This window comes from Acomys minous, assembly GCF_964271855.1.
Source record: "Acomys minous genome assembly, chromosome: 5".
Lineage (NCBI taxonomy): Eukaryota > Metazoa > Chordata > Mammalia > Rodentia > Muridae > Acomys > Acomys minous.
In genome coordinates, this window is record NC_140494.1 from 67,980,556 (window position 1) to 67,999,834 (window position 19,279).

At 35.8% G+C, this 19,279-nt stretch overlaps 1 protein-coding gene across 1 annotated transcript in view; it reads left to right on the plus strand.

Moving 5' to 3' along the window:
• GUCY1A2 (guanylate cyclase 1 soluble subunit alpha 2) overlaps positions 1 to 19,279 on the plus strand; it is a 289,208-nt gene that overhangs the window by 50,561 nt on the left and 219,368 nt on the right. The window contains exon 4 of the mRNA XM_084781493.1: positions 11,196 to 11,917. Coding sequence (XP_084637619.1) covers positions 11,196 to 11,917 — 722 coding nt within the window. The remainder of the gene's footprint in view (positions 1 to 11,195; positions 11,918 to 19,279) is intronic.

Genomic DNA, 19,279 nt, shown 5'->3' on the forward strand with positions numbered 1-19,279 from the left:
AGCTCTGTAATATCTTTTTCCTAATGTGTACTAGATCCAGATGACCTTTTGGATAATACCAGTCTGTTTGCTTTCCAAACTTCCAAAAAGCTCTTAGCATACAGCCTTTTGCTTTCTTTAGGACTTAAAGTTCATGGTGGGAATGATAAAAATTTATGGGAGCAAGAATATATACAAATTAGTGCACTGGTTTTTTAACAAAATTTTCTCAGGTCAGCTGGTCTCAATCTTATGTATATGAATAAACTCAGTAGCATAAGATTCTACCTCCACTTGTTTATGTTTTTTTAAATACATTTTTATTAATTTATACATATTACATCTCAGTTGTTAGCCCATCCCATGTATCCTCCCATTCCTCCCTTCCTCCCACTTCCCCCCTACTCCCCTCCCCTCCCCTAAGTCTGTGTCTGAGGGGGACCTCCTCCCCCTGTATATGCCCTTACGGTATCAAGTCTCTCCTTGGTGACCTATTATCTTTCCTCTGAGTGCCACCAGGCATCTCCGTCCAAGGGACATGTTCAAATATGGGGCACCAGAGTTTGTGTGAAAGTTAGATCTCCTTTTCCACTCAACAATGGAGAATGTCCATCGGCTAGTCCGGGTAGGGGTTCAAGGTTTTTACTGCCTATTTTTTCCTTGGCTGTTGCCACAGTTTGCGGAGGACCCCAGGGCCCAGACTTGCCTGTAGTTTTCCAGGACTCACTGGATCCTTCCATTTCCTCTTTCTCCCAGGCTTCTGGATTGAACTAGAAATTGTCATAATGAGTGAGTTCACACAGAAGCAAAAAGAGCTAAATGGTATATACTCACTTATATCGAGACACTAGTCCAAGGTGTACGTCCCCAGGACATCCTATTGAAACTTTAGGTGTGTTTATGTTTTTAATATTTTTTACTTACTCTTTCTCAAAAGATGGTGCCCTCCTTGCTATTTCTCCTACTCATGTCCCTCTCGTTTGACCATTCCAAGATAGAGAAATGTGAGTGAATGAGCTAGGTGGGCACATGAGACACCAGGGAGACTAATTGGATCTGAGAAATGTTTCTTGTGGAGTCTCATGTAAAGTGAGATCATGGAATGGTTTTTACCCTTTCTCAAAAGAGAAAATGTACATATCCAGCCTCATAACCCCATTACTTTCTCCCTTGTTATCAAACTTAAGGACTTATATTTTCATAAATATCTTCTCATCTCTAGCTTCCTAGGCCATGAATTTGTGCTGTGGGTCTTGCTGACATAGTTGTTTCCCCAGAGGTAGGGTGGATTTGCTGACTTCAGTTAACCCAGTCTAGTGGTTTTTACTCCTAGATGATTTCAGGTCCTATTAAGTTGACAATATTAATTATTCCATTGGCCTATTGCTTTTTTTTTTAATTCACTCCAAATGTTCTTCCTGGAAATTATTTTACTTTGTCCCTCCTTAGTTCTTGATTTTAATAATTTCCTTTCTATACTCTGTAAAAAGATCTAATGCACCCATATTGTACCAGTACTGTTGCTACTACCTTAATATTGCTTAGGAATGCTTAGGTAAGAACATAGCACTAAGAGCTTATATCTATAACCAGTTCATGTTTCTACATTATCTGGATTCTTTAAATTTCATTGTAAGTCCCTTTTGATGGCTTTAAGATAAAATCTAAAGATACTTGAATATTCACTTATTCATTCAACAAACATTTGTTGTTCCATAGATGATGGTACTGCATCAGCATTTTTAATTCAGCTAACTACAACATAGTGTTTTGTGTATATTAATTCAAACCATTATATTTTTTCCTCTGTGGACCTCACAAATTCTGAATCTTGGATCAAATATCTTATAATTCTGACAATAATAAATCTGAATTCTTTAGCATCCTGTTGGTATATATTAATACTGGAAGTTTGACATAATAAGCTAAAGCCTTTCATATTACTAGATGTAAAAACAACCTTTTTCTGAATAATGACTTATGGCTGTGATTTTACTTTCTTTTGTTTTTTGGATAAGGTATTTTAAAATAAAACTTTCAATACAAGAAAATAACAATTCAAACAACCTCTAGACAATGTTTGTTGAATATTTTTTTTTCTATTTGTGAAATATTATTGGCAACAAGAAGCAGCTTAATGGTATGAAATTTTCAATTAACAGATGAGACATCAGGTTTGGAGAATGTCAAACAGATGTAATTGAGAATTATGTTCAGAGACATAATTCAGTCCTAGGAAGTGTTTGTGGTGTTATAGCTCTGGTTCCCCTGGAAACAGATGCTAAGATGGGAAATTTGCACACAGGAAGTCAAACTTCAGAATCAATGATCCAACCAGGCAAACCTCATTAAGTTTCAAGGTCTAATATTGGGCCTTCATGGCTCTTAGCTCTGATGTCCAAATAATTTTTTGCATGAAAGTATCACATGTACTTATCTGTGCTGTACTTGCTAGAGCATTTCATTTTCAGGAATGGAGATGAATGGATGGAGGGCACAAGTGTGTAGTTAATCCCTGGTTGATTATAGAATTAGTGACCTATACAAAGATGGAAACCCTTTGTAGTTAAATTATTTTTCTCCACCCTAGCTTGGTTTGGATTCAGATTGTCCTGGGAGAGGCAGGACTGTGGGCCAGCTTTCATCTCATCTGTAGTCAAATCCAGAACAACACTCAACTAAAAGCTGACCGCTATAAACACTAGCCTTCATGAGACAAGACACATTACACAAGCTGATAAAAGTTGAACACATAGAATCTGTGCTGATTTAACTATGAAAAAATGTGTTTGTCTACATATTTCTGAATGAGACACAAAAAGTGAACAAAGCTATTTTGAAAACATAAAAGAATTCACAATAACCTTCTTGTCCCATAAACTAGAATGCTTGTTTTTTTTTATAGTAATGGAAGAATTCAGGGTTCTATTGTCTCTTCCTTAGTCAATTAAATAAGAGAATTTTCATTGTATATTTGCTTGTCTCAAGGCTCTCATGTGCTCTGTGAAGTTTGTCCTGGTGTGACACTGACAAACTCAGCTCTGTGCTCCTCTATCAGAAGTGTGTTGACATCATAACACTTATCAACAGGTGGTTTCTGTGGGTGACTAATTTTAGCCATTCTTAGATTGGCTGAAGTTTAGGATAATAAGGATATAATGTGCATAAGTCTAATTCCTACAAGTGTTTTACATGCTCACTTTCACTTCCCTAAATTATTTCATTATTCACTTAAACATCTTTTAAAATAATATTAATTTTGATTATTTTAATCATTTGTGTTTGTAGTATTGTGTGTGTATGTGTGTGTCTGTGTGTGCCCACGCATGTCAATGTACATGTGGGTGTAGGTACTCATAAAGGCCAGAGGCCTTATCTCTGGAATTGGAGTTACAGGCCATTGTAAGTGGCATTATATGGATATTGGGAACTGAACTCAAGTCCTCCAGAAGGACTTTAAAAGATTAGCATCTTTTAAAGGAAATTTTGAATGAAAAATATAGATTGTACAGGGTGAGGAATGATAAAGGTACACTCTAGTAAGAAGGAACACAGAGAGATATTTCACAAGCTAAAATGCTAAAATATATATACACAAAAGTCTGTAGGCTCTGGAGAGTCCTCTTATTTTAAACAGATTTTTTAATTTATCTCTCTACTACTCTGGTTTCTTTCTGAGTCATAATTCAGAGTGTTCTTCCATATACCCTGATTTGTTTCTTTTTCTTTTCTATTGTTACATTGCTTTATCTATTTTAACCTAAGTTTAATACATTTTGAATTAGTTCTTTGAAAATATAAGGCTAGAAAACAAAAGAGACATGAGAGCTATTTTGGGGGTATTTAAAGGATGTCTGTGAAGAGTGGTGGCAGATTTGTTTCAGTCTCCTCAGAAGATGTAACACAGCTACTCCATTGAAATCATACCACTAGACAAAGGTGGAAGATGCTTTGTAATTTCTGAGCATGGAAGAACAGGTTTCATGAGTTCCTCATCACCAGAGGAACTGAAACAAAGGAAAAATGGCTATGTAGGACCACTGTGATTCAAGGGAGGTTGTATTGAGTTTCCAGGGAAGATCTAGTGCACTTCATGGCTTAATATAACATTGTGATGAAAGATGTTGTGTCCTATGTGGCTTCTATAGCAAATATTTACGTAACCACATGCTTGCATTCTCCAAAAGTTAAAAAAATGTGTGAGAGTGGCTTGCTTATGAATCAGTCATAACCACTGTAATAATTCCATTATAGATTCATGCAAATGTATTCATTTTCAGTTTTGTTTAAGCCAAATTCTTTTTAGCTAATGACACATGCACTTTAGAACTTTGCTTTAGTATTCACTACTTGTTTCAATAAGAAAATTCTTTAACAAACCACAGCTGCTACCACTAAACTTTCTCTCTGTGGAAACTGCACAGCAGCATCAATTCCTAGATTTGGCTGGTGCATTTAAGGATTGCAACATAGCTCCCTAGATTTCATTGGCATCTTTAAGGAGGGGAACTAACAGTTTAATAATAAAAAACATAGCAATTAAAGAGTGATTGTCAGTGATTAACAGCTCTGAGTAAGGCCTCTGAGGATGCATTAATGTTGAAATTATGCACTTTGCATGCCACAACCATGGCTTTAAGTCTAAATAGGGCCAGTTAGGAAAAGAATGCAGATTCTACATATTTGCATAGCACTCACCTTCCTCATAATCTCAAACAGCACGTTAGGGACTGGCATTGGTGCTCGTACTGGCAATATGAGAATACCCATTAGTAGAGTGTCTCCCAAGTCCACAAGCTACTGCCATATATTTATAATGTTGAAGATAACAGTACAGAGATGTGGCCAGGTGTGGATGCAGTGGTAAGCCAGGTGCCCTGCAGTACACTCTTGTAAGTGGCATATGCCTGCCAGTGTTTTTTTGTTTTTGTTTTGCTTTTTTAACTTCATAGAACATGTGGCTGCATTCCTAGTTTCTTGTCTTTAATGGCAGTCTGCCATGGTTATGGAGGGCTGGGGATATGATGAACACTTTGTCATTTAACAGGTAGGCACAATAGCATCCTTATAAGACCTGCTATTTGTACATGTGTTTTCCTGATTCTGCCTATTACTCAGTATCAGTGCCTATTTGTTAAAAAGGAAATAAGAATTTGTCAACTAACAGTATTCACGCCTGATAAGTCACCAATAGTGTAATTTGTCTGCTTAGAGTAAAAAGGCATGACAGAGAATATTGCAGAGTATGAAAAAACACATATACACATTTCTATGTGCACATATCTACTACATAGATTATATATACACCATATATGATGTTTGTTACACATGGGCAGATTGTCAGTTATAACTGACAATATGTATTTATTTTCATATTAATTAGCTGTTTTATTTTTATCTGTTCTTTAAAATATTAACATAGGAAAGGTATTATGCCATAGATTAAGATTATAAGAATTATTTTCTGTGGGTTCCTTTCTCCAGGAGGATGGGCTGAGAATCTGGTCACAGGGTTTTCTTCAGCCTTCTGGAGGCTAGCTGAAGAAGGCTCTGTTCTGAGAACCGCTCACAAAGGCCTCTGGGCAGGGAGGGAATGCTGGGCAGCCAAGCTCAGCCAGGGTTGAGACAATGGGAATCTGAGTCCTTTCTAGCTGGAGAAGGCAGCCTCTGACTTGTGAAAATCCAGATAGCCAACTGACTGCACTTGTTGAAATAAAGACAACCAAGAATCAAAGAGCTAGGTTTTAATTCATTAAGCTTAATGGTAAAGGAAAGACAAAGACAGAGAACTACAAAAGGAAAAATCCGGGGCGCCAACTCCAGATATGGATATTTAAACAAAAGGTAACTGAGTTGCAGGAGCCACTCCCAGGACACTTCCTGGGGCTTGACTCCAGGGCACCTTGCATATGTTTTTCTTCAAGGATCCAGCTTTTGACACCTTTTGTGTGGGGAAAGGATCTGTGCTTTGTTCCCTGCAACTAGCCTTTTTTCCCCCCTTTTTAAATTAATTTATTCTTGTTACATTTCAATGGTTATCCCATCCCTTATATCCTCCCATTCTTCCTTCCCTCCTCTTATTCCCCTCCCCTATCACAGTTCCTGAGGGGGATTACCTCCCCCTGTATATGCTCATAGGGTATCAAGTCTCTTCTTGGTAACCTGCTGTCCTTCCTCTGAGTGCCACCAGGTCTCCCCCTCTAGGGGACAGGGTCAAAGGTGAGGCAACAGAGTATGTGAGAAAATCATATCCCACTCTCCACTCACTCTACTGTGGAGAGTGTTCTGACCATTGGCTAGATCTGGGTAGGGGTTTAAAGTTTATTGCCTGTATTGTCCTTGGCTGGTGCCTTAGTTTGAGCGGGACCCCTGGGCCCAAATCTGCTAGCAACTAGCCTTTTAACACATTTTGGCCCAGTGGGTTGTTTTGTCAGCAGGGGGTACTGCTCACCTATGTCCAACCAGGAAGCATACCTTCTGGGAGCATCTCCTCCACCTGCAGACAATGGCCCACAATTTTCATTTAGTTTCTCAAAAGCTTTTGTTAGTTTCTCTTCCAGGATCAATGATTAAAATGTTGGACACCCTGTTCAGATATAGCCAATGGACAGGTCATTCTCCAAAGTTGTAGGAGGAGTGAGAACTGCCTCTGACATGAACTCTGGTGTCTGCAGTTTGAGCACTTCCCTTTTGTGAGAAAGCTTGTGGACACACAGAGGAAGAGGAAGCAGGCTATCTGGATGAGACCTGATAGGCTGTGGTTATATGGTGTGGGAGGAGGTCCCTTCTGTCAGAGGTCTAGGGGAGGGGAATAGGGCACAAAAGGGAAGGAGAGTAGGAATGGGAAGGTACAAGTTCAGATAACAATCATAATGTAACCTGAATAAATGGTAATAAAAATTTAAAAATTCCTTTCTTTTAAAATAATCCAGTTTCTTGCCCATCTATTTCCTGGCAGATTAGTTAACTGCTATTTATCTTTTAGTTATTTTTAACTTTATTTGTTTAATTATTATTTTAGCTTTGCATTAGTTCATTAATGATGTTTGAGCCTTTGTGATGCAATCGCCTCTAAAATGATCAGCAGTAACAGGGCTCAGGTAGTTATTAATAGCGATAATAAAATGACCTTAAGTTTAGAGGGAGTTGGGATTGGGGATCCCTGGGAAAAATAGGAGAATGGTAGTGGTACGTGGGTATAATTAAAACACATTGTATAAAAAGATGAACTTTTAAAGAATAAAGACAAATGCTTTTTAAACACTGAAAGTCAGTCTTTAACACTTGACCCACCAGTTTTATTTTCAGATACAAAAGTTGCATTTTCCCATTTTCTTCTCAAAAGGTACCTGTGACATGATCATTCAGTATATTTTTTTCTCAATTTTAGGTTGCACCTTATCGTAATTTTTTTTGGTTAAGTTTAACATGGTTTTCTAATTAAGACTATGGTTCCTCCAATTAAGAGGAACAGGAAGTTTGATATGAATGTGGCTCCTAGATATATCAGAGAAGTTTTACCCATGGAGCATCAATTTGAAAGGTATTTGTTTATTTATTTTTGTTGCTGAAGACCAAGAAAAATTATCCATTTTTATTTGATTTGAGTTTTCCTGAGTTCCAAATGCTATAACTTCAGTTTTGATTTTTTCTTTCTTTTTCTGTTTTGTTTTGTTTGGTTTTTCAAGACAGGCTTTCTTTATGTAGCCTTGGCTGTCTTTGATTGCTTAATAGGCCAGACTGGCCTCAAACTCACAAAGATCCTACCTCCTCTGCCCCTGTGAGTGCTGGGATACATGCTTGTTCCACCACACACGTCTATTGATTTTCCCTTTAATTTAAGGATATATATTGACTAGCTTTCCAGATATATAATATTTTCTTGTCACAACATTCATTATTTGCAAATTCTTATTACTAATATTTTCTTGCTGTTAGAAAATATTGTCTGAAAAAATCATTCTTAAAGGTATACTATGGAAAATTTGTGCCAAGTAATAGAGTAGCTTTTTAAAGTTTTTGTAGAAATGATTTGTTTTTGTTGCTTTTGCTCTCAAATATTTTTTTAATGTATTTTTGTATATTGCTGTTTTAATCCCATCATTTCTCTGAATAGTGGCTTTAAATCTGGACTCAGAATTTTCAAGTCTAGTTTTACCAATGTTGATTAAATAATTGTGTATCCCTTACATGGTTTGCCAGCTCTCATCCATTCACTACCTGCTCCTCTTTGACCATGATGGGCTCTTTTACCTGCACTACACTTTTTATTATTACATAACAGAACATCTTCTGGAGGAACAGAACACTTGCCTTCCTTTGTTGGCTTTTTGAGCACCTCATTTTCATCAAAAATTCCTCAAGACGAATAGGAATTTACTTCTGTACCTCCTAAGATAGTTGTGTGTGCTTCTGCTATAATCTAATTGCAAGGTAATATAATGATCTACAGGGCTTCATGAGAGTCATGAACATGTCTATTGATCTTGGCATCCTTAAATATAATATGATTGAAACCAGAGAAGATTGATGATACTGTGCAACAAGGATGAATGCTATGAAAGAAATAAAAATACTCTCCGTGTGCTAGGCATCTTTGCAGGTTGTAGCTATGAATGGAAAAATAAGTAAAACACTTTGTCTTCATGACATTCACAAGTAAGTTGGTATAGCTTAACAAACAGACACAAGAGGCTCATACCACAAATAATATAATTTCTTTCAGTTATAGCTAAAGAATCCTAGCATTTAGGCATGCCATTTTTAAAAAGAGGTGAAATAATAGTGGTTTTAAAAACTCTGACTTTCAACTTACCCCTTAATAAGAACAATTTCATTACAATTCTGTTTCTTGAGGAAATATATTCCTATGGGCCCAAACATAAGCTGTCACCGCATCTTTTGATATGGGAGATACATATTTTCTATATGTTTCAAGTGAGTGTTTTCATCAATCATAGGTGGAATGCTGGGAGGCAGAACTGCAGTCCTTGTCTGAGCTGAACTAGTTTCTTCATGCCATTTTCAGATGAAGTATAAAATGGTGCCTTCACTATTGATTAATAACATGTACATAAATGAACTCATCACTAATTTTAAAATTTCACTCCAAGAATTCTTCTTTCCTGATGTTGCTCACTTTAACAATAATGAGGCTAAAAGTTTATACAATTAATTAAATACAATGCTTTATAAAATAATTGCCCTACATAGTACACTATTCAAACATCTCAATTTTTCTTTAATAATATGAAAATAACTTTAGTATTATGCTATGTACATGAGTGAGATCATCTGAAAATTGATAGTCATTGTCATTGTTTTTTCAGATGCAGCCAGGATTTCTTGTTGATAGGTTCCTGTATACACTGTAGTTTTACTTTTTGCTTGTGGTGTATTTACTATTGTTTGGATGGATATTTGATATTTGGCATTGACAAAAGAACATTACATCCATGAGCATATTGTATTGTCTTTATATCTGTCTTTATATCTGAGGTTATTTTTATTGCTGGGAGCATCAGAGATAGGAAGAAGCAATAATTTTCCTGCTCTTAGTTCAAAGACCTGAAGTCATTGGACAGTATGTTTCTGCAAAGTCTAGAAGCACTGGCAGGATATTTTTGGAAGTATACATGATAGGTAACCAGGAATGTTTATTCTGACTAGTTTTTTTTTTTTTTTATTATAAGAATGGGATCACCTGAGCATTTCACAGTAATGAAGAATACTACCATTAATGTAGGCATTATCTTGATGTGTCAGCATTCAATTTTTTTAGTTTTAATTATTCATAATGATCATGATGTAGATACTACTTATTGGCCAGTTTTTTTCTTTATCTGGATAGAAATTATGTGTAGGCAATAAACTCTTTAAATGCTAGTTTTTGGCAGCTTTAACTTTCTTGGTGTTTGGCAGCAATGAGTTAATGTGGTGATGTGGTGAGGGTAGCAGGTGACACCTTCTCCAGTCATGTTCTTTATGCAGGCAGTGGTAACTGTGAACTCTTAGCCCTACAAGTATTACAGGCCTTGTGTCTTCTTAGGAAGTCCATATTTCTCAACTATTTCACTGGCTGGTGACAGTTCTCAGTCTCTTGGTCCTAAAGACTTGACAGTCCTCTGGAACTCTTCTGGAAACCAAGGCCTTCATTTATGTTCTCTGGACTCTTACATCCTTTTGTCCTTCTTTAGTCTCAACTTCCACCCTTGCTTATTGTCTCTTCTTCCTGCCCTCACCACTCTCTGATGGTTCATTTGATTCTTCTTCAGCGATTAACCTACAGCGTTACCATATTCACAATGTGATTTGCCAACTGCTCAACTGTTGCTTACCCCACCATTCTCTCTCTGCCAAAACTGCCAGTCTTCTGCTCACATTTAATGTTACTGAATGTATACAAGAAAATATTATTTAATATATACTTTTTCTTGGTCCTTGTAACAGCAGAAAGGGAGGCCCAGATAATTTAATCAGTGAGCCTTAGCAGCCTCCATTCATATCCTGACATCTTGTTTCAACAGTTCTGGCTGAAGCTATACCTTAAGAAAGTCAAAGAAACTCTTTTTGTAACTTTCTCAAGGCACCTGTGAAGTGTTTATATGTATAAATTCAACGCAGCTGAGCAATTGACTGATAGTCATTTTGTTTAGAGTATTTCGAGCAATAAGGGAATGTCCATCAGCTGCCAAGCTGGACATCAAAGTGCTCTCCCTGTACTTCAACACCTTTGCTTATTTAGAGGAAATTGAACAATAGGACTACATATATTAAGAATGTAAAGACTCAGCATCAAAATATTTATTTTTTTCATTAACTAATTTATTTACTTACATGACTTCTAGAATTTTCCCCAAATCCTCTCCTCCTTGTCCTTCCCTCTCACTTCTGCCATTCCCTTCTGCTTCACTTGCTTATTATCACTTTAATGTTTAAAATTTTAATTATGGGTATGTGTGTGCCTGAGTGTAAGTATGAGGCCACAAGGCCTGAGTCAGATTCCCTTGGGTCTGAAATTAGAGGCAGTTCTGAGCTACTTGATGTAAGTGCTAGGAACTAACTCAGGTACTCTTTAGGAATATTACATTCTCTTAACCACAGAGCCATCTTTCCATCTCTCAATTGCTGCCTCTTTAGATGAGTGTCTTTAAAGCTATATTAGCCAATTACTTACAGCTCAAGTTACTAACATTTTTTTTCTCCTTTACCTTTAGGACTGAAGTTCCAAGACATTCAAGAAAGATTTGGTGAGGAATTCTTTAAGATATGTTTTGATGAGAATGAGAGAGTCCTTCGAGCTGTAGGTGGCACATTGCAGGATTTCTTCAATGGCTTTGATGCATTGTTGGAACACATTAGGACTTCTTTTGGGAAACAGGCCACCCTGGAGTCACCATCTTTCCTATGTAAAGAACTTCCAGAAGGAACTCTCATGCTTCACTACTTCCACCCTCACCATACCGTGGGGTTTGCAATGCTGGGAATGATTAAGGCTGCAGGAAAGAGAATCTATCGCTTGAATGTGGAAGTGGAACAAATTGAAAATGAGAAATTGAGCTCTGATGGTTCAAACCCAAGCAATTGTAGCTGCCTCACTTTCCTTATCAAAGAACGTGAAAATACTCAGATCACAAAGGACATCCCACAGGGTACTTCTCAACTTCCTGCAGACCTCAGAATCAGCATCAACACCTTCTGCAGAGCTTTCCCCTTTCACTTGATGTTTGACCCCAACATGGCAGTCCTTCAGCTTGGGGAGGGATTAAGGAAACAACTTCGATACGACACTCACAAAGTGATGAAGTTTGAGGACTGTTTTGAGATTGTCTCGCCAAAGGTTAATAATACCACCTTTGAGAGGGTCTTGTTACGGCTGTCTACCCCATTTGTGATAAGGACCAAACCTGAAGCTTCTGGTACAGAGAATGAAGATAAGGTAAGTAATTATGAACTCCAAATGGATGACAGGATCTAGTAGAATGAATAATAATTTGAATAAATTACATGCAGGGTGTAGTTGTAATTATTTAGGCAAGAGAGCTTTAAGTGCCATTTAAGAGATTATTTGTCCCTGGATGTATGTAAAAAGATTTGGCTGTATTCCCAATCCTAATGTCTACCTAATCCATTAATTTATTTCAGCACATAAAAGGAAGATATTTATTAATACAAGTCATATAAACTACAAAATGGTAGGATTTAGAAAAGTTTAATGTTATCAACCCATGAATGGGTTTACATAGACTGAAGTCAAATTCTGAGAGACATTTAAAAATTGTGATGATTGCCTGACTTACCTTTAAGCAAACAAACAAAAAAACTGTCTGTATTGTGATTATGATTTCTTTTAAATTTCACAGTCTCTGAACACTTCATTTAGGTCATATGTATGTGTTGAAAGGAAAGGAAACATATTCTCCCAAAGTTGGGTATGAACTAATTAAATTTTAATTTAATTTAATTCAAATGGAGACTTATCTTTTTAAACAACTTCATTCCTTGATAGAACACAATACATAACATTTTCACTGTAGATTTTCTTTTCTTTTTTTTTTTTTTAGTTTTTATTTGGATGTAATGGCCATAAAACTGTAAGTAACTAATAAAAATATAGCAGAAATACAACTCAAGATAATTGACTTTAAGCAAACATTTGTCTCTCAGATACATTTTTTTAAAGCCAACAATAATGTCAATATTAAATGTAAGAAAAATCAGCTGTGACTACTTTTATCTGTTGGTGATCCACTTACATTAATCCATGAGAAAAAAATCATCTCAATTTTCAGGGTGGGTTTTTGAGTATATTTGTATTCAGTTTTCAATCTCTCTCAGCGTAAACAGAGGTATTTTTATCTCAAGGTAAACATCTACTTTAGGCTATTCCTTTGGATTATATATGATTTTGGGCAAACCACTGATGTTTAGAATGTACAAGGAGGAAGATGATAGAAACAACAAAAAAATTGAATAAATGAATAATCTACCCATATTCTGAAGTGTCTGCAATGACAAATAAAAGAAGAAATGTCTTCTGGGAATCATACCTAGTCATTTCTTAAAAGTCTTTGTTCTTGACTGGCTTTATGATTTGAGGTTTAATGGAGAATTTTAAAGAAAGCATTTCAGAAGGATAAACCATATACATTTATTTCAAATGGCTAAATCAAGTGATGTAGAAAGTTCATCATACCATTTTTGTCATACAAGTCCAATGGTTTGAAATTACTTGAGGATAGACATGGAGTCCCACTTAGCACATTTATATATTTCAGTTTAACTAATTAGTATTATTGGTCCTAATAATACTGATGATGACATAAAGACATTATATTAATATTTTAGCATATATATGCTGTATGTGTGATAAACTTTACATTCTGAATGGGAGACATTTTTATTTTGTATTTGTATTTTTGTCTATATTATAGTTGTTTTAAACCCATAATCATTCTAACTTTCACATTTAGATAACATTCAAACTGTCAGTTTTGTTTTATAAAAATTCAATATTTGAATAAAAGATTTTGAAGTGTTTTTTTGTCTTAAAATTAAAGATAGCTTTTTAAAATGTGCCTGAATGAGACGTGATATTACAAATGTCAGTTATATATTCTACAGATTTAAGGGAAATAAACCTGTAATTTAAAATTACTGTTTCAGACTTTTCCTCCCAAATTTCACTGTGCTTAGATTTCTATTTAATTGGTGTACCAACATAACAAAGAGACATAATGAGATGATGACTCAAATGTCAGGGCCCCCTGCCAATTCCAGTAATAAGAAGCTGTGCTCATTGAGAGAATGCAATTATCATTTATATATGTTGGTGATGGTTTAAAAATAATGTGATGGCAAGATTTCTAGTTAGAATGAGATAGTTATCTGTTCAACCTCATATTTAAATTGTTGGTCACTCACTCATACTTGCCAGAATGAGGAATTAATGAGGCTATCGTTGTTTCTAGTTTAAATTTATGCATTTAATAGCATAGCCTCTTGAACAGTGAATAATCTTTTATATTGGTATGTCACCAAATACCTTGTACATAGTATTTAAGAAATATGCAAAGAAGAAAGAAAATCAAACTTGAAAATTATGTGTTTCTTGCTAAATTGACATTGATATGAATCATTGCCTCATAAAATCTATCCTTGATAGATTACTCTCTGTGCCTGGAGTCTCTGCTTCCTCAGTGAGCTTTGATAAAAAGGACCATTTTAAGTATTCTTATTTTTTATTTTATTTTTCACATATTTTATTTTTAATTTTAAGGACTTTATTACCATATCTAACACTGAAGTGTTTCATTATTAACTTTTATTTTTTGCTTATGCACTAAATAGTAATGAACTCTAAGCTGCTTTTACAAAGATAAATCTGACAGTTAGTCTTAAGCTACAGATGGCAAAACAGTTGCAGATTTAGCTAAAATGCTTTGGATAAAATATGCACATTATAATTCTGCATTCTTAGTCATTGGTTAGATGTATGACTTTTGACCATGCTCATGAGTGATTTGATGAGACAGAAAGGAAATAATGTCAGCTTTCTCAACTCTAAATTATACACTTGATCCTGCTATATGGCTTATAGATTTGTAAGGCTGGCAAAATTTCTGTTTTCATCTTGAAGTTCATCTTTCCTTTCATTTTTTTCTTTCCTTATTGTAAGCCAATCCTTAAAAGTGGATAATCTGTACTTTACTCAGTGTCCTATTACTATGAAGAGGCAATATGACCATGGAACATTTTAAAAGGAAGATAGTCAATTGTGGTTGGCTCACAGTTTCAGAGATTTAGTCTATTGTTATCATGACAGTGAGCATAGTGACATGTAGGTGTGTATGGTACTGAAGAAGTGCCTGAGAGGTATCCATCTAGATCAGTAGGCAGAAAGAAGAGAGAAAGCCAATAGGCCTGGTCTGGGCCCTTGAAACCTCAAAATTCACCACCAGTGACACACTTTCTCCAACAAAACTATATTTACTAAATAAGACCACAGTTTCTACTCACTCTCAAATAGTGCCATCCCTGGATGACCAAGCATTCAAAGATATGAACCTATTGGGGGATATTCTTACTCAAAGTACCACATTGTACTCACTGGTCCCCATAGGCTTATAGCCATATCATATTTTAAAAACGCATTTAGTCCAACTTTAAATGGTCACATAGTCTACCACAATCCAACACATTAAGAGTGCAAAGTTCATAGTGTCTTCTGAAACTTATGGCAATCTCTTGGGTATGGCTCTCATCTCATCCCCTCATCTGAGGTAATAAAAACAACATTTACAGGAGCATAGTGAGGAAATACTGGAACAAAGCAAGGTCTAAAACTAGTAAAGCAAACACCAAACTCTGCATCTCCATGTCAAAAGTGAAAGTGTTCTTCAGGTCTTCAACCCCGTTCATCACTGTTGACTGTAACACTCTCTCTTAGGCTGGTTCCATACTCTGTCTGCAGTTCTCCTTTGCAGGTATCCTATGACTCTGGCATCTCCAGCATCTTGAGGCCTCCAAAGCAATTGAGGCTTCACTTTCACAGCTTCTACCAATGGCATCTTTGGTGCTCCATACAGGGACACCATTGATAGAGGCCTAGCCTCAGTGACTCATTAGCCACAGAGGGCGATTCAACACCTTTTTTATACCCTTGTGGCTAAAATTGCAAAATTCTGCTGATTGCTGAGGCTGAAACATTGCCCCCTTTGTTCAATTATATCTCAATCACTTTCTGTTGTTAACAATTTCCTTCACACTTAACCTTTTGTTTAATTCCTTTTCACAAACTGGGAGCTTAACTGTGTGGATTCTTGTATTAAAACCACCACTTTCTTTATTCCAGTTTGCATTAGGATTTTCTTTAAACTTTTTCATCTTCTTGACCACTTAGCTCCATTATACTTTCTGATGTTCCATTTCTCTTCAAACTGCACATTGTATTCTCTGAAAACTGCACCTTGCTGAGCTTGTTTCATTTAATAATAGATCTGCCTAAGACTAACCACTAATAACTACACAACAGAGTAAGTACTAGCCTGTCTTGAAATCTCTTCCAGTACCATTAATTCAAAACCGTTTTTTTTTTTTAAGTTTTTGAGATAGAGTTTTTCTGTGCATTCCTGTCTCTCCTGTATTTAATTTCTAGACCAGGCTGTCCTTGAACTCGCAGAGATCTGGCTGCCTCTGTCTCTGAGAGTTCTGGGATTAACATTTTGCACCACTGTGCTGGCTAATAAAAGAAAACTCTAAGTTTAGACTCAGGCATATTTTTTTGGGGCAAGGGCAAAAGCAGCCACATTGTCCAGTAAAGCATCACAAGAACAGTCTCTAGGCCCCTTAATAATATTCTACTCTGAAACCTCCTGAGCTAGGCCATGATAATTTCCATGGTACTTAGCATCCCTATCTTCCATGTCTTAATAGTTTGGCCCTTTAAACTCCAGTTAAAGCATTCAACTGCTTCCCTAATACTGAGTCCCAGCATCCACCACATTCAAATCACAAGCATCATGGTCAGGACTCTTATAGAAATACCATGTTCACTGGTAGTAACTTCTTTTTAGTCAGTGTTATACTGCTGTGAAGAAACACCACAAGCATGGCAACTCTTACAAAAGAAAGCATTAATTGGGGTTGGTTGGGGTTGATTAAGAATTTACGTGGAGATTTATGCCATTGTTATCATGGCATAGAACATGGTGTCACACAGGCAGACAAAGTGTTGCAAAAGTACCTAAGGGTTCTATGTTTGGATCCATGGGCTGCAGTAGCTGAGAAATCTGCTGGGCCTGGCTTTGACTGGAAAGCTCAAAGCCCACCCCAGTAACACATTCCTTCCAAGAAGACCACACCTACAAGGACATTCTTCCTAATCCTTCCCAAATGGTGCCAATCAGTGAGGACTAAGCACTTGAACATATGTGCCTCTGAAGGCCCATTATTCAAACCACCAGACCTACTTCATCATTCAAAATTTAAAAAAATATATTTAAAAATTTTATGTGTAAATGTTTTGCTGGCATGTATGTATATGCATAATGGGCCTACAGAGGTTAGACGTGGACATAGGATCATAGGTCTAGAGTTATAGATAGCTGTGAGCTGCCTTGTAAATACTGGAAATTGAATGAAGGTCCCCTGGAAGAATAAAAATATTCTTAAAGGTTGAACCACCTCTCCAGCCCCTTATTGTTTGTTTTTAAACTGATGCCCTGTCGATGCAAATTCAGTTAGAAATGCATTTTTACTTGTGGTTCAATTTCTTTCACATCATTAACATCTTACATTGTCCTAGACATTCCTGAAGCAGGTTCTTCTTCTTCTTCTTCTTCTTCTTCTTCTTCTTCTTCTTCTTCTTCTTCTTCTTCTTCTCCTCCTCCTCCTCCTCCTCCTCCTCCTCCTTCTTCATTATATGGCTTTAAGATGAACTTGAAAGATTTTGGAGGTTAACATCTTCTCATATAAAGATGAGTCATTGATAAACATTCTAAGTTTTTTTTCCCAATGGAACGAACACCCATATAAAGAGTCCTGTTAGAAGTCAAGATAATAAACCATAAAGTCTTTCTAGTCATTGTAAAGTCACAATGTATGGAGAAAATGTCAGCTGATTGGAAGAGTGGTGTCTCTGGGACACTGATCTTCTTATAAGTCTCTATAATTTCTGTCATATTTCCTACCTGGAAATGAAGAAACCTAGAATACAATATTTGTACTCTTTTAAAGTAATGCTTAATATAGTTCATTAATTACCTTTCCCATTCTTGCAACAACATGTTTGACATAAAGAATTTACAGAGGAAAAATTTATTTGGGCTAATGGTTTCAGAGCTTTATCATTTACAGTAGAGGGAAAGACTTAGCAAATCTCATTGCGGTAGGAGAAGGTTGTAAAGGCTTCTCAACTCTTGATGCATAAGAAACAGAACTTTGGCTACATCTAGAAGTAGGCATAATCTTAAAAGGCTAGTCTTCAAAGACCTTGTGTCCTAAAGATATCATAACTTCCCTAAATTAGCAATACATGACAGGGACCAAGTACTCTGACACATGAGATTATGAATGACATTTTATAGTCAAACTACAACAGACAGATACATTTATATGAAATCACAAAGATTTCCTTCTTCTCTGTGAATTCATTGAACTAGTGAATTCAGCTTAATCTTCAAAGAGTTTGCTGATCTACTGATCTACCATGAAGAATCTGTGTTATTACTGAGTATAGTTCAGACACGTATCTGACAGTTTAAGCATTCCACCAGAGAAAATTACTTGTGAAGATTAAGTGGTATAATTCATGCTAAAACTTTGACATTTTCTGCTGAAGAGCTAAGTGTTCAGTAATTATTCATGATTCTCATTTCTACTAACCACTGTTATTGATTTTTTTCACTTGCCATATTTTTCCTACCATTTCCCTACTTCTTTCTTACTTTATGGAATAAAGTGTTGAGTATCAGTAGGTTTAATAACTTAACTAACATCTTAATAAGCAGGGTTTACAGTGTTTTCATCTTTATATAGATTAGAAGGCCACAACATTTACTGGTGCTTTTTTCTGTTTTGCCTTGTTCATATATACTTTCTTTCATTAAAATCTATACTCTCATTTTTATATTCATGAAAATTAATAATCAAGTTATTATCACTTACATATACTGATATCTTTGTTTTACTTATCAAAGCATCAAGAAGGGGCTTTTAAAATAAATAGATGGGTTATCATAGGAGCAAACTATAGCAGTATTTATTTTCCAAACAATAAATCACATACATTATTTTTTTTTATTTTAGAAATTTAATAACCTGTTAGAAGGAGGCCAGAATTTGAAGTATCTCTGGGAAAGAATAATAGCATTGTTATTTTTCTCCACTTTCTCAGAGTTGTCATTGAAGAAGAATAGCAAAATCACAATTTTTAATGATAAGAAAGTCTTCACATTAGAGTTATTAATTTAAGATTTAAATGTCTTGAATAAGAGTAATATTTCCAAGAGTCAAGGAAGAAATAACCTCTTCAGTTCTGTGAACAAATCAATTTCCAAAATATTTCTTCATCTTCTTTAGACAGGTGCCATCTTTCTTATGACATGGTAATTGAAAAGACCCAAATACATTTATTAATTTTACCATACCGTGAGGAAACTGCTGAAAGACAAATTCTAGTTGGCTGTCAAGAATCCACAAATGACTTCAACTTAGATTCAATTTAATTTAGCAACATGTAAGCATTTCTTTTTCTGTTAAGACAATAATAATCTATTAGAGAATATAAAATATTAAACTG